The sequence below is a fragment of the Solea solea genome, chromosome 11 (assembly GCF_958295425.1).
Source record: "Solea solea chromosome 11, fSolSol10.1, whole genome shotgun sequence".
NCBI lineage: Eukaryota > Metazoa > Chordata > Actinopteri > Pleuronectiformes > Soleidae > Solea > Solea solea.
Window position 1 is genome coordinate 12,489,742 of NC_081144.1, and position 21,014 is coordinate 12,510,755.

The 21,014-nt window shown below is 40.5% G+C and overlaps 2 protein-coding genes across 8 annotated transcripts in view; both read right to left on the bottom strand.

Moving 5' to 3' along the window:
* The window catches only part of si:dkey-151g10.3 (serine/threonine-protein kinase WNK3), a 38,018-nt gene extending 25,302 nt beyond the window's left edge, over window positions 1-12,716 (bottom strand). For 4 of the 7 annotated variants that reach the window (XM_058641978.1, XM_058641980.1, XM_058641979.1 and 1 more), the window contains exons 1-2: window positions 12,145-12,707; window positions 1,630-2,687 (exon numbers count right to left, since the gene is read on the bottom strand). In XM_058641978.1, coding sequence (XP_058497961.1) covers window positions 1,630-2,337 — 708 coding nt within the window. In that variant the 5' untranslated portion in view covers window positions 2,338-2,687; window positions 12,145-12,707. Of the gene's footprint in view, window positions 1-1,629; window positions 2,688-12,144 lie in introns of all 7 variants that reach the window. The other 3 variants (XM_058641983.1, XM_058641982.1, XM_058641981.1) reach the window with 2 other exon arrangements.
* A 2,031-nt stretch (window positions 12,717-14,747) lies between these two features.
* Window positions 14,748-20,937, bottom strand: fam3a (FAM3 metabolism regulating signaling molecule A). The gene is made up of 10 exons (XM_058644142.1): window positions 20,718-20,937; window positions 20,111-20,142; window positions 19,889-20,005; window positions 19,574-19,597; window positions 19,348-19,474; window positions 18,952-19,010; window positions 18,826-18,876; window positions 18,651-18,735; window positions 17,132-17,258; window positions 14,748-15,910 (listed from the first exon to the last, which is right to left on the bottom strand). The coding sequence occupies exons 2-10, from the start codon at window positions 20,121-20,123 to the stop codon at window positions 15,791-15,793; spliced, it is 723 nt and encodes a 240-aa protein (XP_058500125.1). The 5' UTR covers window positions 20,124-20,142; window positions 20,718-20,937; the 3' UTR covers window positions 14,748-15,790.
* Window positions 20,938-21,014: the final 77 nt, after the last annotated feature.

Consider the following 21,014-nt stretch of genomic DNA (forward strand, 5'->3'; position numbering starts at 1 on the left):
TCTACAAGTCTGTCTCCCACCACATGTTGAATCGACACCATCTAACAATGTTTCCCATTACTTCTGACTAATAATGAATACGTTAGAGCTCTGGCATTATAAAACATTTACCATGCTCCATTATTTTCCTCCCACTGCAATATCATCGGATGACAAAGAGTTTGTTACAGGGATGTTTGCTGCCGCTACACCTACATTTGTTCTATGCTCACAAAATGAGTCCCATTCATTGCTTCCTATTTACATTACTATTTCCATTTCACACCTCGTTACACTGCATTATGGGCAAGAGCAGGCAGTAATACATACTGTACCTCACATAACTTCTTTTAACAGCCTGATTAGTAAGTTAATAGCTTGTTTAAGAGTTACAAGATACAGTCATTTTAGACATTTCCAACCATGAAGTTGTTAACAATACTTTTGTGCCATTTCAAGCTATTTCAAAGACATAATTCTCCAACTGTGAAACACATATATTATCAGCTAAAATGTCAATTGTTATTTAATTTTTTAGTTTGTGCATAGTGAAGCATCAGATACAGGATTTTTGGATCGTATCCAATTTTACATTTTTATCCGTCCGATATCTGATCCAGTGATTTCAACCAGCATTGGACTGACACTGAGTATCGTATCAGCTCATCCCTAAATATAATAAACGCATATAGTGATCATATTTGCCTGATTTTGAACATCATACCTACGACACAGTGTCATTAATAACCCCCCCAATTGATAGTTCCCTTTTATGAAATCATTTTCATAATTCAGGCCAATGCAGGAAATCTTTTAAACACAATACACAGGCACAACAAGAAGACGAAGATGCACTGATAGTGCCGTGGTTCTATTATTTATAGCAGAAAAAGCAAAGCCTCCAATTCCACTTTTGTGCTTTCACTCGATTACAAGCTTTGCTCCTCTTTTTCATCCCGTCTCTGCTGAACTGCTGTCTCATTGTAAAGCAAACAGACAATGTGCTGAGATTTCCAGATTGAAGAGGAAGGACTCCTGGGATACATCTAATGGGCTTCACTTCAAATGCACAACGTTGGGTTTAATGATTTCCAAAGCACACTAATTGAAAATATTAGTTGGGAACACAAAGTATTTCCGTTTACCTCGCACACTGTCTCCGCAGTCTGGATTCTTTAAAGTGTGTGTAAAGCAGTAAAATGCAGTAAACAGTGGCTGAGAACATGTGAAGAAAAAAAAAAAGACAACTGTGGATTAAAAGATTATGAAGTAAAAAAAGACTGGAAAGCCCATCTCCAGTGTCTAAAAATATGGCTTGATGGCACACCAGAGCCATAGTTAGCATCAGTCCTCCCCAAACACTGTAATGATATAAGAACCCTCAGTGTGCTGTAAACCTGCTCCCACACTACTGCCTTTTGTTTTGTTAGCTAGTTGAGATGTACACAGCATTTCAGAGCAGAGAAACACTTAGTGACTTTTTTTTTAAGTTAAGGTGGTTAGTAACGCATGTTACTAAGTGTGGGGTGACCAAATCAGAAGACTTTTTCCTTTACACACACTTTAAGTGCATTCATAATTCTAAATCATTTGTTTTTCAGCACATCATGCCAGCGAATTCACATCTTAGATTCAAACAGTTTGTCTTACCTGAAGTTCACACCACGCCACCTCCACCCAGGTCTCAGTGTCCAGGCCTTTATACACAGTTTTAAAGGCTCCTCTGCCTAGTTCAATGTCAAACTTGAGGAACCTTCCTCCAGGAGAGGTGGCCACAGCCTTCATCTCTGCCTCCTCCTCCTGCTCTCGGTCCCTGTCCTTCACCCTCTGGGTGGGTGCGGAGGAGGGTGCATCCTTGCCAGGCACCTGACTGGCATTGATACAAGACGGGTCATGGCCGATGGCAGCACAGGATGATGCAGCCCCTTGTTGTTGGGTACTGCTAGTAAAGACTGTGTCTGAGGAACACAGCTCCAGATGTGCGGGACTGCGGGGCGTTTCAGTGGGCACATCCACCTCATCCTCCTCCTCACAAATCTCAACACTCTTCCTGAAAAAGCGCTTCTCCCTCCTCTGTTGTTTCTGACCAGTGTCAACTGGTAAGGAGGCTGTGGAAAAAGAAATTGTTTTGAATGTGGTCTCCTGACCTTCCTGTCTGGCCTCTGCTCCTCCTCCATCCTCTCCTCTAGTAGTTCTTTTCTCCTGAGTCTTGGAGGAGGGGAGGTCTGAGGTGGTGGTTTGTGTCCTCTCCCACTGCTGGTTGTCCCTGCCCTCTCGCTCAGTGTCCTCTCCCCTATTTCCATCAGGTTTCTCCGAGGAGTCCTCAGTACCTGTGGGTTCTCCTGGGTCAGTAGCCATGGGGAAGGGCCGTTACCACCCCTCCTAGACCTCCTCCTCCTCCTCCTCCAAACCTTTGCTCTTCCGTCAGTCCCCGTCTCTCTCTCTCTGTAGTCACCAACTCACCCCTTTTTTAGTTTGACAGGCTGTCCTTCCAGTGCTGCAATTGACCGCTGGTTAAACTGGTGTCCTCCTTTTTTCTTTCCCTCCTCCTTTTGTCTATCTCTTGATGCAGAACTAATCAAAGGAGACCACACGTCGCCCAGCTTTTTATAAATGCACACTCGACAGGGACTTTTATCAAGTCTGGTGGGAAAGCTGCAGCATTTTCCTTCAAAGTGTTGCGGTGTGAAGATCAAGTCAAATAAACCCTGCAAGGCAAAAACAAAACATTGCATTAACATTCAGACAGTCAGTTTACACATTTAGCTTTAAATAAGCAAACAAGTCAGATACTATTTGCATTTGATGAGCTGCATTTTAATAGGTCAGACGGAGCATTATACTTCTCAGACACAGACAAAATAATTCAACATCATTAATTTCTTTGTAACGTCAAAGAAATGTTCACTTTCCATTGTAAGGAAAATGACCCTGAGGAAAAAGTGAGTGTAAAATCAAATCAGAGAGGATGTAAAGCCAAAAATTAAACAGGAAACAAACTAATTATTAAGCCAGGAGTCACATCTGATCCAACAACTATTTCTTGTGACACCAACCACTGTTTCCCCGGAGAGTGTTAAGTGTTAATTGCCTCTAAATCTTTTGCTAATGCACGTTTGGCAATTATGGTTAAAATAAACCAAACATTTAAAAAAAACTATTGGAAGTAGAACTCCATTTTTGGTGAAAAATACTTCCGGTAATAAGTAGGCATAGTACTTCAGGAAGCAGAAATGCTTACCACAGCTGCTTGCTAAAGTGATGTGAGACAATGCACAACATTAATTCATACTCAGTATTGACCTGTGACAGGCCAATCTAAAGAAAGAAAGTGTATAGTAAGACTACTTAAAAAACAAATATAGGAGAATAATGAATTCTGCTTAATCTGCCAAACAAAAGCATCATCTTTATGATGGCTTAAAAACCTGGCATTTAAACCAAACGGTCTTTGGAGAATACCCAGCTAGCCTGGTCAATGATTATTACACACACCTTCCGCCATCATCAAGTGCATCGCCATCAGCATCATGTGGTTTAAGTTGTGTTCAACAGCTCCATTAGTCAACAGAAAGCTGCAGTTAGTGTGTGATCCCAAACATTAAATATGGATGACCAACTATGGGCCAGTTGAGTGTAAATAATTCATGCGTGGAGGGACTGAGTCAAACTGTGCTGGAGTGACTGACACGCATCTGCACCAACGGCCTCATAAATGCACACACTGTGATTATGATTATTATCAACACAGGCATCAACCAACTGTGTCACTGTGTTTAAATGATGAGGTGAAGTTGCCCAGTAAACCGATCCAGCAGGGTGATAAGATCCTCTGTCAGCAGCAGGTGAAAATAAACACAGCAGGTTTCCTCTGACTTTCCTCTAAACCATAACTCATGTGCTCTTTGGGTTTGTGACATCTTCATCTTTGCTCTCCATCTGTTTCCCAAGGAATTCTCTCCCATCTATCTCCTCCGCTTTCTGACTTATACTTATTCTGGAGCCAGTATCTACAAGAAAGGGGCTGAGACAACCATCGCAGATGCACTTGAGCACAAAGGCTCCATCCGTTGGCCACTTTATTAGGTACACCTGTTACAGCTGCTTTTTAACGCAACCTCTTCTCCTTGGCCTTCAGTTTAGGATAAGAATCAACTGAGACACTTCTACCTAGATTTTTACCATTTTATTATTATTATTATTATTATTATTATTATTACTATTATTAATATCATTATTATTTATTTATTATTATATATTTTTATTATTATTTAATTGTATTGTTTTATGTTGTATACCTTGTTGCTGTGTCTTCAACTCTTTAAAGCACTTCAGTCACCGCACAACCAATAACTTGGTCTGAACTCATTTGCATATAAGCTTACAACCCAACACATATGACTTTACTTTTGACCACGTGGGACTGTCCTGGGCCACAGCCCTCAGGCGCCTCAGTCTAGGGTTACAGCACTCTTTGCTATGAAGGTATTCACAAGTACAGTCAGTCTTAACTCATGCCCATGTGCACCTCGTAGCGAGACAGCCTCAGCAAAGCCCACCGTGAATGACTGACCACTGGGGGCTGGACTAGTGTCCCACAGCAGCTACTATCTCCTTGGGAACTCCACAGTCATTAACACACACAAGAAGCGTCTTGTCTCTCCAGGTTTAAAGCAAAGGAGTCTGACACAGTGCAATGCCTGTAAGTGTCAATCAAATCATAATTAAAACAAACAACCACTGATACAGATCACTTCTGGGGAAGGAGAAGGATTTCTAGTCCAACAACATTCCCAAGACACAGACATTATGCTCTGAGAGACAACCTGTACTTAAGGCAGTAACCTCCCATAACCCGCTGTACTCCCACACACACACACACACAAAGTAATAAAACTGATTATGATTATCATTGACATATAGGTTGTTTTAAACAATTAATAGTTATAGAATATTTATACTGTAACATAGATATTTTCTGAAATCATTTATTAACGGAATAAAAAAAATTCTGGAGGATGTGTTTCAGCTAAATCCATCCATAATCCAACGCTTCATCCTCCACATGCAGCCAATCTCAGATGACACAGGGCGAAAGGCGGGGTGCACCCGGGACAGGTTGCACCCCAACTTCTCATTTCAGCAATGCGATGGACCTAGATAATATACTGTATCCACAGCTAAAGGAAATTAGCAGAGGAGATATACTGTAGTGTACAGTGAGAATAAAAAGGTAAAGGCTAACCGGATGTGGTGAGTATCAAAAGGGAGAAACAACAGGCGATAAAGAGAGGGAAGTTGCCCTTTAAACGGGAGCTTATTGGCCAATGTCCCCAGGGCAAGGAGTTCCCATGAATGCCACATACCGGACAGAGTTATCACAGTACATCAAACACATTCAACCCCATCAGTGTCTCCCACACCCGCCCAGTCTCTCTTCCAAACACACACACGCACAGAAACACACACGCATATGGTGTGATATCAGACACACACCAGCAAACAAACGCTTTCTCTCCATGCGCATGTCACACTTTGATAGAACCACACAAACAAAACATACTCATACTGTACATCAAAAGCAAACCCAAACAGCATGTTCCCATTCAATGACTGAATGCCAAGAGGAATTTCCTGACACCAGCCAAATGATCAAGCAACTGCCCATGTGGGCAGAAGCAAAGTTGAAGATAACAGCTGAAATAGTGACATCTCACTATGGCAGCCAAGTGACTCTTGTGTCAAGTTCACGACAGAATCATACTGTCAATTTTTTTTTTCAGTACATGAAAACTAGGGCTGAACAATGAATTGAAATGTTATCGAGATCACACTAAGGCTTGCTGCTATTTTTAAATCACAGGAGGTGCAATATTTCTTAACCCTTTCACACCTAAGCCTCAAAATGTCAGTCTGACCTTTTATTTTATTTTAACCATAAAAGTGCCAGAAAATGTCCTGTAACTAAGTGTTTTTGCCAAAATTAAAACCAAAATGTGTGGAAAATGAGCATTTTAGATTTAATATTGTCCTGGTCTATACACATCATATTCTACAGACTGAAGAAAACATCCTTGTTTCTCACAGATCTGCAAAATATCTCACAGTAATCATTTTAAGTATGTTATTCAAATGAAAATGAGAATAATTATGTACCATTAGGTACCATTCCCTCTCATATTGCATGAGCAATTTCAGTCAAATTAATCACAATTAGATCTTTCTTAAAAAGGAATCCAGCCCTAATAAGAACTGTAGCACACTGCCTGCGCTCCAGTCTTCTGTGAGGCTCCTACACTGGGAAAACACCTGCAGCCACCAAATCAATTCTGAAATGTGCAGCGAAAATCAGTGTGACACCTTTGCTTCATGACTGCCAGGGATGTGATTACTATTCTATTCTGAAAATACACTTTTTATTACCTTTTTATATGCTAAACTTTTAGTTATCCTTAAATCTCTGTGCTTAAAAAGTTAAAGACAAGGAAAACGTCTTCTGGTAAACAGCACAAGTAACACAAAAATAAGTGTACTTCTTTGTCCTTTCTTTCATAACAATACATACATTAATCCACTGGAACCTAACACCTGCTGGAAAATTAGGCTGACAGACAAAGGACGAGCCTCTAGTGTGGGCACGCACACAGAATTGAGGGGGGACATGTCGATGAAAAGAGTGAATAAAATCTGGCGAGGGGGACAGGAAGGGATTGTAGTCAGTGGGACATCAGACTTTCAAACAGACAGAGAGGCAAGGAGAGATGGTGTGAGGGGGTGAGAACAAGGGGTGGGAAAATTGTGCGTGTGTGAAAGAGAACAAGAGGGAGATAAAGAGAGGGGGACAGTCAAAAAGGGGGCTGGGTGGGATTGGGCCTGATAAAATATGTGCCAGTGTTTGTGTGAATGAAAGCAGTGACTATAGCTAAATTTCTGGCCCAACAAAAGCAGCTACAGTTGTGCGGAGAGGAGAGGAGAGGAGAGGAGTGGAGAGGAGAGGAGAGGAGAGGAGGAAAGCTTTTAGTGGTTGGACAGGGCTGAAAACAGGAGGTGATTACATTAACATAGGAATAGTTTGCATTGCTATGTCCACTGTGACAGATACGGGACACATACAAAGATTTGTTTTTCATGTCATGCATCAAGTTAATGTGAGCGTTCATGTGGGTTTGTTTAATCACAAATGTTGAGCAGATTCAAGCTATAGTCTGTAATTGGTAAGAATATGAAATTTGCCATTTGACCAGAGCCATATTAATAAATTTTGCAACTAGATATTTACAAACATCATCCGCAACCAGACACCTATTGGACGATACCAGCTATCAGTCACACTTTATTGTCGTCCGTTTAGAGACAATGTAAATCACGTTCCTTTCAAACTTCTTTTTGCCCCCTGGTGGCTATTCAATATATTCTTACTTCCTGATCGGCCCTCAACCAGCGAACTGGAAGACTATGTTCACTATGTTCACTATGTACTTTATTAACTGACGACTGAGCTTGGTTACAAAGGACTCTGGAGTACAAAGATTCAACGGACACTTAACTGGAGACTGGACACTGAGATATGTATGAAAAGTCTGGTTGAATTTAGCGGACTGACCACTGTTGTATAGGTCAAGTCCAAACCTGTGCTTGCCTGTAACAAGAACCTCCCTACAAGTGATCAGCGCAACATTTAAATCTATCCGGTCTTTCACCAGTTTAGTCCCCCAGAGATTAAAAGAGGAGAGGGAAGGGAAAAAGTACGAGTTCTGAGATTTGCTGGCCCTAATTCAAATTGGTCTGATGTCAAACAGCAACTACACTGAAGATCACAAGACCTGCGCTGAAAAACCCTGCGGCTGACCACACCGACAGGCAGAGACGAGAGAAGGTCAAATGCAAGTCACAAGACTTAACCTTGAAAATAAATAAAACTACAGAGCCTAAAATGTAAAGATACTGACATTAGGTCAACTTTAAAACATGGAAATGCATTTCAAGTATTAAGCTGAAAAAACCACACCTAACACACACACACACACACACACACCAATCATTTGTCACACCAAGACTGATTTCTTGTCTTACCTTCCTACGTTTGAAGTGTTGAATGAAATTTCATGTCGTGGTGTTGGTGTTGCTCGGTTGCCAGGTTTGTACGCAAGGCCGCAAAAGCAGACACCCAATGTCTTCCGTGTTTCAAAAACAAATTGTAACCTTCAAGTCAACTCAAGTCAAGTCGAGTCTTTTACCAACATTAATCGAGCAAACACTTGACGCTTAGCGCTTGACGGGTTAACGCTACAATTTGTTTTTGAAATACGGAAAACATTGCGTGTCTGCTTTTGCGGCCTTGCGTACAAACCTGGCAAATGAGCGACACCAACACCACTTATGTGAAATTTCATTTGACAAAGAAAAGAGTGAAAAACATATTTGTGCATATATTGCTGTCTGTGCTGCTGTCTGTGCTGCTGTCTGTGCTGCTGCAGCAATGAAAAACAGGAGGTAATCACACTCAGACTATGATGATGTGGCGCCATTAATTAAAGATGTTCAGGACAAGCGCAGCTGTGGGAGAGAACAAATTGAACTCCAAATTATCTTGAAAAGCATCCGTTACCAAAGTCCAGCACAGGCAATTAAGAGCTGTATGTATGTGTGTGTGTATGTGTGTGCGTGTGTGTGTGTGTGCGCGTTTGTGTAGTTGAAAGCAGTTAAATTAAGACTGCGTCTTCAACTCAACCACAAACCCAAGACATGAGCTGATTCAACACATGATGCTTCCCTGTGTGTCTTCAGGTTCAGCAGCTTTTCTATTTCAATCTGATAAAAAAAAACTGGTGACCAAAGGAATTAAACACACATATGATTGTTCTCTTTCCTTTGGAGAGATTCAAGGCTCAAAACAGAACAAGGACTTTTGTCCAATCCAGGTCAAGCATGGGAGAGTGAACTGTAGGTAGCACACACACAAAGTACTGTTTGCTGAGAGAGAGAGAGAGAGAGAGAGAGAAAGAGAGAGAGCCTATGTGTTATCTAACCCTGCTTATTTTGTTCTTTTATTCTCCTCAGTGAGCAGAACTATCCCATACCAAAGGATTTATCTAATCCAGGTGAGGGAGACACTCTGTAATGAACCAATGATGATTCGGGATTATGTGATACAAAAGTGGCTTAGCGCTCCTGCAGCTCATATCACAACTGATCCCCTTTTAGTCCTGCAAATGATGTCTGAACTTTTACGGATGATGGAGAGCCTCAGATCAGAGTGCTGATTTTACTAGTGAAGCAACTATCAGGGTTGTTTTTTTTCCAAAGAAGAAGGAGCATCCTCCCTGTTCATAAGTCCCTCACTGTTGCTCTCAGTGGGACTATCAGATGCACTGTTTCGATATTCATATCAAAGAGACACTTTCATTTTGAGTATTTATCCAATCAGGAGCCAGAAGTCTACAAAGAGGCAATCCTCTCTGCCCATCAGATTAGAAAAATGCATTTCATCATCAAACATGATCGTGAAGTCGAGCGAGACTCGTCTTGACTCTACACGCTTTGGTATCTGTGATACAAACACACAAAAAGTGATGAGCAAAGCAGTTGTTGTCGGTGTACTAGTTCAGGAAGTTCAGTACTTCCTGCATGACCGGAGCACAGACTGTCCAAAGGGGTTGTTATTCGGCTCATGGTCGAAGGCTTTCAGCAGTGCTGTCGCTAAATACACCAGACTCCTGTTAAACATTGACATTTTAGAAATTGACCTGCTAAATGAAGGAGATATTTAAGTCTTTTTAACTGATCTACAGTTCGATTCATGTGTCGGACATCGCACTCATCCAGTGACGACACTCTCTGACCAATCAGTGGCCGGCAGTCGGTCCACGTCACATCTTAGTATCGACTCTTGGAACCTCGCCAGAGCAGGTACTAAATAGTATCAAGCACCAGGTGCCACACCGATGGAAGAGCAAAAAAGTCAAGCCGAGCTGAGACGAGTCGTGCTGCCACTGTAGAATGGACGAGGCCACCATCTTGTGCCACCATGTAACAAGTCAGAGCACGCATTTCGCTTTTTGGCACGGAAGCTTACGACACAAACGAAGAAAAACAACATTCTTTCTGGTATATGAAGTTACAGTCTCACTATTAGATGTCACTAATGCTTGCAGAGTGGACCTTTAAATTTAATTTTGCTAACACACACACACACACACACACACAGGCTATGACGTGACATGGTCATGATACAGGCTCAGTGGCTCTGAAGCTAAATTCAATTAATGCATGTCATGTATGTGTGTAGGACATGCAGGAGCCACAGTGCAGCTGCCTGACTTGAAAAGTCACTTAATAGAACCATCTCAACCTGCGTGAGAGCATTTCCCTTTTTTATTTTCATGGTAAAGTTCAGCTAAAGAAGAGACTGTGTCAGTCGAGACTGCACTGGATACACAAACACACACAATAGGTTGATGATGTCCTCAGGGTTTAAACGTTGATTTTGATACGAATGTCATGTTATAGTAGTATTTACTGTAATATTATATAACCTAGAAACAGCTGATGTTTGTGCAGGTCTCTTCTATCCCTGTACCTGTTATATAGGTGTGGTTATGTACTGTAATATAACATAGTGTTACTTTATGGCCCATCTGTCATTGTAGGTCAGCATAGATACACGATATGGACAAAGGTATTTGGCCACACCTGTTAAGTATTGAGTTCAGGTGTTTCAGTCAGGCTTTGGGCTTGGCCCCTTTATCTCCAGTGAAGGGCAAACTTAACGCTTCAGCGTACCAAGACATTTGGGAGAGCGCTATGCTTCACACTCTGTGGCAACAGTTTGAGGAAGACTCTTTTCCTCTTCCATCATGTCTGTTCCCCAGTGCACAAAGCAAGGACTATAAAGATACAGTTTGACTTTGAGTTAGGTGTGGAAGAACTGACCTCAAGCTCATCGAGCAGCTTTGGGATGAACTAGAACAGAGAATGTGAGCCTTTCTCGTCCAGCATCCGTGCTCACAGTGCTCTACAGAATGAATGAGCACAAAATCGCATAAAAACACTTGAGGAAATCTTGAGGAAAGTCTTCCAAGAACATTTGAAGCTGTTATAGCTATAAAAGGGCGAATAACTCCATATTAAACTACTGTATATGTCTTTGATTATGTCATTAGAGGCCCTGTTGATGTCATGGTCAGATGTTCATACAGTGTATATCAACAACAAAACACAACAACAAAAATATCTTTTAAACTACAACTCCCAGCCGAGCAGTAGTAACACAGGTGTCACTTGTCCTGCTGATTATAAGGATTGTATGACAAAGCTCATGACCAAACGCTTGGCATTCTTTGTATGAAACATAATTGCATGCTTTTCAGCTGTAATTATGGAGGCGATGGACTCCGAACCTTAAGAAGATCAAAGCACCGTGCAAAGGTCTTGGATTTATTCTTATACCAATGCTATAATGAGCATACAGTATAGTTATTTCTCCATCACCTTAGTGGACAAACATCCAGAAAATACAGGAAACATGTATGCAGTTCTAAAATAACAACTTTTCCAGGTTTTAACTCATGGAATGATGCTGATATAGGATATGAAGTTTCAGTCGTGTCATTGCAGACAGACATAAAAACAACAATGCTGACGGTGAACTGTGACTCTTACACACGTGAATGAACTGTATAGTTTGATGGGGTTTTTTTTATGTTTTCTGTGTAATAATGTAATTTGTGTAATTATAAATGTCAGCATATGGTCCCTGTTATGGACGTATCATTTCACAATGTCTGACACCTTAAGCCTTGCTTCTGGTTGTTGGTGTGGAGCCAACATCATCACACAAACACACTTGGTTACTGTACTAACTGTATTACTCCATGTACAGGGAGAGAACATGGTGAGTGGCTGACAAGCCCTGCAGGTCTTTATAGAGTCCTGAGTCCTGAGCACACGCAAACACATCATTCAAATGATGATGAGACTCCAGTCAAACTCTTTATATTCATGACATCACACTAATGAGCTGTCCTGTGAGAGAATGAATACATTATATATAAGCGAACATGTAGTGCTTAAAACGAGACTGGGCAACACAACAATAAGAATAATGTTAATAACAACAGGGGACATGTGTGTATTTATACTGTAAAAAGAACAAATATCACTCACCTCAGTGTATTCAGGTAGTTCGTCAGGTCCAAAATAAAGAGACACTAAGCTTTCTACTGATTTTTCCTCCCGTCTCACTGTTATTTACAAACGTTATTTATGAACGAGATTTGCAACGTCTACAGAATTATTTTACACGCACACGTTTACAAAAAGAAAAAAGCTTTAGCGAAAAATGATAACGTCTTTACATGTATAAATAATGCCGCGGTGCTGGTGTTGTAGGCTTGAGAAAAAAAAAATCCACGGCAGAGCCGTCGTTCCGCGGGTCTGTGTGTCACAGAGAGACGGACACAGAAGCCGCTGAGCTGCTAACGAACGTGTTCCAGTTTCTCACCGCGGGTTCGCCGGTTTCCTCGCTCGCTGCTCGCTGTGCTGCTGTTCAGGCGAACCCGAACAATATGTCAGTAACTTGTGTTCATCATCTACAGCGCAGGGCTGCGGTGGCCTTCAGCAGGTTCTCGTGTAAAGTGAGCAGCTCCGTGTGCGTGCCTGCCTGCTCTCACTTGCCAAAGGGCTCATCACCACCACCACCATCACCATCCTCCTCCTGAATAAAGCCAGCACTTCACTGCTACCACCACAAGAGGGCAGTGGCGCTTCGTGTTTTTGCCCGGAAAGCATTATGTGAAAGACTACAGCAAAGGGTTGAGGCGATGTTGCGTTCACGGTCCCCACTTAATTTTAACAGTTTCCCTACAACTCCCAATAACTAGAGGTGTTGTAGTATTCAAAACATGCTGAAGGTCTTGTCTCGGACTTGAAAACATCTTTACTCCCAATAATAACACTTACTCAGTAATGCCTGGTAAGGCAAGGAAAAAAGAAAAAGGCCAATAGTTCACATACAATGAGCAAATACTGGCTAGGCAACAGTGGAGAGAAAAAAAACTCACTTTTAACAGGAAGATATCTCTGATTAAACCAGACTCAAAGACATTCAGCATCTGCCTTGGCCGGTTGGGGTGAGAGAAAAATAGGGCATGGAGGAAAGGTAGGGAACAGAAAGGAGAGAGAGAAAAAAGAAACTCAATGTGCAAAATCGTAGTACGGGTTATGAGGTAGGTGATACAAAAATATCAACAAACAAACAAAAACACAATAAGTAAAACATAAAGCCAACAAGAGAGAGGGGAACATGACGCAACAGCCAAATAACAACAAAACAACAATAAAACACAAACAAACCAACAATAAAACACCACAAACAACAAGAACAAAACACAAGAACAACTAGTACCGCAAGCGGTTCTAAAATGGGCAACCTAGAACAGACTGAGCCCCTAAAAAAACCACAAAGGTAAAAGTGGCACAAGAAAAAATGGGGGACAAATAATTCCAGTAGTCCAGTCGAGATGTAATGAAGGCATGAATTGCCCTCTCAAAGACTTTCAAAGGAAGGTAGGCTTTCACTTTGGCGAGCCTTAATTGGAAGAAGCTTGTTTTCACTACTGATCTTATCCGTTTCTCAAGTTTAAAGGTGCAGTCCATAATCACACCAAGACTCCATGCAGACGTGTGACAGAATAAACTTAACGGGCCGATGGAACTGTGATAACCCTCTAAAAGGTTTTCCTTTTAGGAGTTAAGAAGTTTAACTCCATCCATGTCTAAACATTTATGAGACAGTCCGCCAGAGACTGAATGGAGCCGAGCTGTAAGTAAGGGAAGATACATCTGTAAGTCATCTGCAGAAAAAAAGGAAGGAGATGTTGTACTTTTTAAAAATAGACTTTATGTGCCTCAATGCTCATTTCTCATCTTAACTTACCAGAGTATCTGGCATAGCTTAATATGTTTCTCTTTGCTGTGATTGTTTTATGTCGGTAATTGTAGTGTGCAGTCAGTAGTAATGTGTCTAATAAGTGTACGGCATGGGTAATTGCATTTATGTTTTGTTATCTCATGTCAACATTGATTTGTACAGTGTATAGGCCTATTAAACATTTACAGGAGTGTTTGTTATTCAAATAAGTACATTTAAGAGTTAAGTACGAGATTTGAGCTTTTGTAACGTTTTTCAAGCATTGTTGTTTGGGCGTTCAAGACTTCATCTAGTATGCATACCTCTGCGGTCAATATTTGTTTGTTGCGACGCTTTGATTGCAGTGTAAATAAGTGCAGAATAAACAAAATGTATACAATATTAGCCTTTAAAATACATAAATAAAAGCCAAGATTCCATGTGGCAGTAGATGTACTGCTCGTGATAATCACATACAGAGTAAAAAAGATTTCCTTAAAAGTCACAAATTCCATGAGTCGAAATTATACTAGTCAGCTGGAAAAAACGCACTTTTCCAACATCCCTTGAAGGCCTCATTAGAGAGGAACACCATTGTTCTCGTTTCTCCATCAACACGTTTAGGAGCAGCGGATTCACGTGGCAAACAGGTGTGAACTGTGACTAAATTCACCTGCTTCATATCCTACATCCAGTCCCACGCGTTTGTTCCTCATGCGACATGATTAGTGAAGAAAACGCCTTGTGAGCAGAATGAACCCACTCACCCCAGAGAGACTTCGTCTTTGTCGCCCTCTGGTGAATTATAGGAAGTACGACAGTTTACTGAAGCCCACTCAGCGACCAATAAAAAAAATAATATTTTTTTTTGTTTTTATTCATCATCAGTGTTACAAAATAATCACAAACCTTGATGCTTAGTAGAAAAACTTAGAGAATTAGAGGCAACATTAACACAATCCCAAACAAAGCAGCTAAAATGGACATCTAACAATGCATAAATTATGTGTCAAATAATTACTACACATTTGGCTTTCAAGATGCCAGGTAGATACATTCAACATTTTTTATTAACTTGTACTTTTTTTTTAAAAGACAAACACAGCCGCATTTAGTTTGAATATTTTAAACAAAGCCCTCAGTGAAAAACGCCTGCAGACCTGAGACAGCATTAAAATCATGGCCAGTGCGTGTGTGAGTGTGTGAGGGGGATCTCCATAACAGTATAAAAACAAATAGGTTTACTAAAGGTATTCAACCAAGGTTAATATTGTCTAATTATACTGTAAACATGTGACAAGCAGTAAGCGCTGTGCACCAAGTTCTAAGGAAACAGTGTCTATTAACATTATCAGAATAATGTCACACAATTTTATAGAACGCAGGAAGAAAAATATATTACCATATATTACCGGATTTAAATATAAAATCTGACCGACACCTCAGTAAAGCTTCTTAAACTGTCACAGTAACTCTCATGTATGCCTTGTACTGTGCCTTCAAGTGAAAATGGTTTTGTCTTTCATCAGCTGAACATTTTCAACTTCATATTCTTGTTACTGTTAGTGCACAGTGCCTGACGGCTACAGGAAGGCTTGAGGGGAACAACTGGAAGACCTACTTCAGGGTGTCTGCATTCACTAGTCGCTGTCACACTTTGGTCATGAAATATTTGGCCCTTTGAGTTTCACTTTACACCACCCTTTGCTTATTTTACAATGCAAAAGTGTTTTACAGAGATTAATGGGCAAATCTTCCATTACTGGTTCCATGTTTTAAATATGTTAAGTCCCAAGGCAATCTCTGAAGTCAGCAAATGTCTGTGTGCCATGAGAGAGAAAATAAAAGTTACATGGCTTAAAACCTTGGATGTTTTCAGTCATTTGGTGGGTCCTTTGCTCCTTAACAGTCATCTTGTTCCCCTGGTGATACTCCAGGGTGTCGGAGGGGAATGCAGCCGTCCATCTCCAAAGACTCAGGCCAACCTTCATACTTGTTGCTGAGCTTATTGTTCTTCATACGCTGAAGGAAACAAATGGTACATATTTCAACAAAACAGACCAGGATCAGGTATGAATGGGATTGTAGCTTCTCACAGACTGAATCTTGAATAATCCTCAGATGCCTTTTTACTATATTCATCGTGGACAAGTATGGGTAAGATATGTTTGGAATTTTTGATGAATAATTCCATAACAAGCTTCTATCCATCCATCTATTTTCTACCGCTTATCCGAGGATCGGGTCACAGGGGACTTCCCTCTCCCCGGCCACTTCGTCCAGCTCGTCTCTACAGCAAGTCATGGGTCTTCCCCGGGGCCTCCTAACAGTGGGGTGTGCCCGGAACACCTCACCAGGGAGGCGTCCAGGAGGCATTCTAACCAGGTGCCCGAGCAACCTCATCTGGCTCCTCTCGATGAGGAGTAGCGGCTCTACACTGAGCCCCTCCTGGATGACAAAGCTTCTCACCCTATCTCTAAGGGAGAGCCCAGACATGCTACATTTTGACCGCTGGTATCTGCGATCTCGTTCTTTCAGTACTCACAGCTCATCACCATAAGGTGAGAGTAGGAAGGTAGGTAGCGCACCGATCCGTCTGTCGACCTCCCGCTCCATTCTTGCCTCACTCACACACTGAAAAGCTTCTAGTATTATGTAAAATAAGCAACCTGAGAGAGGGCACTTCTCTCTGAAGTGTGTCAAGCAACACTTTCTTTCTGTTCTATTCTGTTGCCCGAGTGCTGAAATGGACCTACAACTGAAGTTTTCAAAACTGCAAAAAGTACATATTACTACAGTTAAAAATGAGCAAGAACACCGTCAACCCTGAACGTGGTGAAAATATCTGTTACAGAAATTAAGGTTCTTTCAGAGAAATTGTTAATTGTGCAGCTTTAGCCTATGCCAACAATGTATAGGCATCAATGCTGATGGACATTGCTACTGAGACATTTTCTCAGCAAATATTTATGATGGCAATAGGGCTGAATTCAGTCTATAATGATTTATTGGCCACAGGACACAAAACTACCATGTTATATTGACTCTTATCTCCACTGTACGTCATTAAATAGTAAATCAAAAAGCTATTGTGACTGTATCAGCAGCACATCGCAGTAACAGTGTTGGATGAGAGACACCTAAGGCTTATGTTCTTACTACGTCGGGGAGCAAAGTAACTGTAAGCTGATCACCATCACATCAAAGCAGCTACATATCTGGAACATTAGAATGTATCGATACCTGTTCAAAGGGACTCTTATTCTCGATGCCCTTGGCTCCGACAAACACCCAGCTGTCTCTAAAGGCCAGATCTTTCACAGCAGTGCTCCCAAGATCCTCAAACAGATGTCGAGCCTCTTCATTCAGCCTGTCAAACAAAATAGCCAGGTTAATATTTATTCAATAAATATTGCCAGTCCAACGGCTGGGAACATTTTGGGAGTGTGTAGGATGATGAAGTGTAAACTCTGCAAACAGACATTTGCATTTCATTCTTTTTACAGACTTTTAAATATAATTTCTGTTGATGTGCAAGCTCCTAATGTGTGATGACTGATGGTAATATTATTCAGTTATGGTTGAATAAATTCATAAAATGTTGCCATGCTCTCCTGCTGTATTTTCTACGACACTTGCAGAATAAGAATAGCTACTTCTTCAATGGTTTCGTCAGTGCACCGTTGGAGAATTCACCATTAACAAACAACAATAATAATAATAATAATAACAATAATTTATTGTGGTATAACTACTGTGTTGAAATTCAACAAAATATCCAGTCTACTAGTTGGTTGATCTGACATTTGCTGTGGTGTGTGTCACCTGCTTCTGCGCTCACTTGTAAAATGAATAATTCAACAACTCATAATAAATTGTGTTCTTGATAAAGGTTTGTATGATGTTCTAATGCATCTTAATGTTCAGATCCTCTTTGCTGATTGTTTCTCCAATCTCCAAGTACCGATGATTAGTCACCGAATGGCCTCAAATATCGACTAATGGTTCACCAAGAAATCCATAGTCGGGGGCAGCCCATTTCATCCTCATCCTTTTTCATTACAGTTCAAAGCATGGTGGGTTTCAAACACAGCTCAAAGTGCTCCAACCAAGCAACTGCTTTCCCCGTCTCCTCAGTCTCTTTATCACAATTCAAAGTTCGCCTTCATTCTCACTCTTTATCTCTGATGTTTAACCACGTCACAACCCTGATGTGTTTTGAAGCCTTAAGGTCATTAGGGAGGCGTGTGTGACCATGCCTCTTTTGTTATACTGAAAACCATTCAATAACTAACGAGGCAGCTGCCAAATATCATTGAACAGAAAACCTTGATTCCTGACTATTTGTCTTTAAGATATTTTAGAATGGTTCATCTCCTTCAGTGATATTTGGAACTTTTCTTTTAAACTATAAAAGATCAGGCACGTGTTCAAGTGTCATATTGTTGATTCCATATTATATTGTCATATTTGTACTGTTAATTTCTTATTCTTGGAAGAACCTGTATCGGTCTAATATCGGTATCGGTAGAGAATCGAGTTTGTGATATTGGTTTCAGTAAGTATCGGACACAAAAAAAGCAGTACCGTCCAATCCCTAGTTTTAATGCCACATTCTTTTTATGCATGAGATTTGTATTTCATTTAATATAATTAATGTACAGTCTTTTAACAAAGGAGAGTATAATATTAAATTTAATTTCAACTGCTTAGAAGAAGAAGAAGAAGAAGAAGAAGAAGAGAGCACATCAAAGATTCTTACTTTGTGGCTGGATCATCAAAGGAAGCCACCATCACAAGCGTTCCCTCGTGGAGCAATCGAAGAAACTTCAACAGTTCCAACACATCTGAGAATGAACATCAGAGTGGCTATGAACATTAGTCTATAGATGCCATTGTACTGTATATACTACACATTTGTGTCAAGTATGTATTACCTCCAGCCCACATATCGAAGGACTTTATATCTATGAGCTCTCCTGTTACACCTGAAGCAAAGAATCATTAGTCACAAGGTACAGTTATAAAATGAACAAGAGCTTGAAACATCAGATCTCTCTTACCATTGACCAGAACTATGTTTAGGCCTCTGCCAACATTGTTCTTCACACTGCTCAATAACCTGGTTGACCCAAACAAAAGAAGAGAAAGACTTCAACTAAGGTATGTTAGAAGAACACTTGTTTGTGTTGCCCACAAACATTAATCTACACACACACTGTCTGGCACAAGAAAAACTACAGGCAAAGCCAAACAGAAGGAAGAGAGACAGACAGACTGAAAGAATACTTGCATTCAGGTCCCAGACAGACATAGAGGTCTGATTTTGACAGCACAGAGGGAAAAAGGAACAGAAATTGAAACAAAAGGAAAAATAAATGGATACAAATAAATATGGAAACAACCGGGAGAAAAAAAAAACATGAACAAAGAGAAAGTGATAAGTAGTAGAGTCATACATCTTGTCATCCAGGCAGATTTTGGGGCCGATGACATTGGCAGCACCAGACACCAGGCGGAAAGCCAAATGTTTTGGAGGGCAGGGGGCTGAAAGTCCACATTTATAGCTTCGAGGGCGAGGTTCACCTTAAATATATGAAACAGCAGTAAATAGGAGGGAAATTCATGAAATGATCAACATCATTTGTGACTAGTGAGTCTTGTCATGTTATGTGCACTCTTTACCTGTGGTTGGTTCTGCACTCGTATCTGAACAGATAAACACATTTTAAGATTTCAATTGGTGATGTTGCATCAGAAAGAGACTTTGATCATTTGTACGCAAACATCATCCGCCATAACAACAGTGACAGTCGTCACCAAATAGGCAGAAGTGAACAAAGTCTATACAGCCAATTCAGAACAAGGAATGTCAGCCATTTATTTTAAACTGCACCATTTCTGTGCAACTAATACTACTAATATAGACAGACCAAGATAATTACAATTAAAGGTGTGTTTTTTTCAAATAACTAATGAATTGATTGTTATCAGAGCTACCTCTTTTTCCAAGGAAGAAATGCAAAACAGATGACTTGCTCTCGCCTCCAAACAATGCACTTCCCACCAGCCATGTGAGCCCCACCAACAGCAGCACAGCTAAAACCCTGAGGGGGCCTGTTAGTGCAAACAGGTCACACTAGTTTAGAAATATTACACATAGGTAAAACACACAAGAAAGAAATTCCACTGGAATCTGATGTTTAAAAAAAGTCAACATACCGGTTAATCTCATGGGTCACTGCCTTGTAGACCTGGACAGACACGTATAAGACATTAGGGTGGTTGACACAACAGCCATGTTAGATGTCGTACGTTTTCAAACCATTCAAAGTGAAAATGTGTTTTAGACAGGATCTGGGCACATATTGTTCTTGAATATCAGTATAACTAAGGTTCAATGTTGCACAATCACTGCGCAAACACATGTTGAGATGTGACATAGCTTTCAATTAATGATTTGAAAAATTATGCAATGATACAATGATATTTTCTGCATATTAAAATGTTAAAAATGCAATTAACTGGTTTATGTGGATATATATGTATAGATATAAATATATATATATATTGAATATATATATACATATACATATTGAATATATATATATACACATATACATACATATATACACATATATACACACATATGTACATACATATATATACACAATTGTATGTAACGTTGCTGAAAATATCAAGGAAGTCTTGATGTGAATTATTGCTGTAGAGCTCAAGAAAATGTAACATTCCATTTCATACAAGGTTCATCGCAAAAACGAAGACAACAAGGACAAACCCCCTCGACAACCGTATCAGTATCACTCACCCGTATTTAAAAAAAGCAGAAACCACAGAGTATCGGCTTTGCGCGAATAAAACGGACGATAAAAAACAACTTGTGCCACTTGGGACTTTGATTATTTCTTGCGCTGTTTCCTCATTGATAATGTTGAGACATAAATCTGTTGTCAGGTCGCCCGCACAACTTTAGTCCACAGGAGTCTGAGTAAATTGTCAGGCTTGCGACATCTAACTTCCGGATAAACTGCAAACCAGTCCAAGTAGGTCCAAGCAAAACGGAACTTACGTACAGGAAGTCCACGTGCCCAATCTTTCCGCCCCC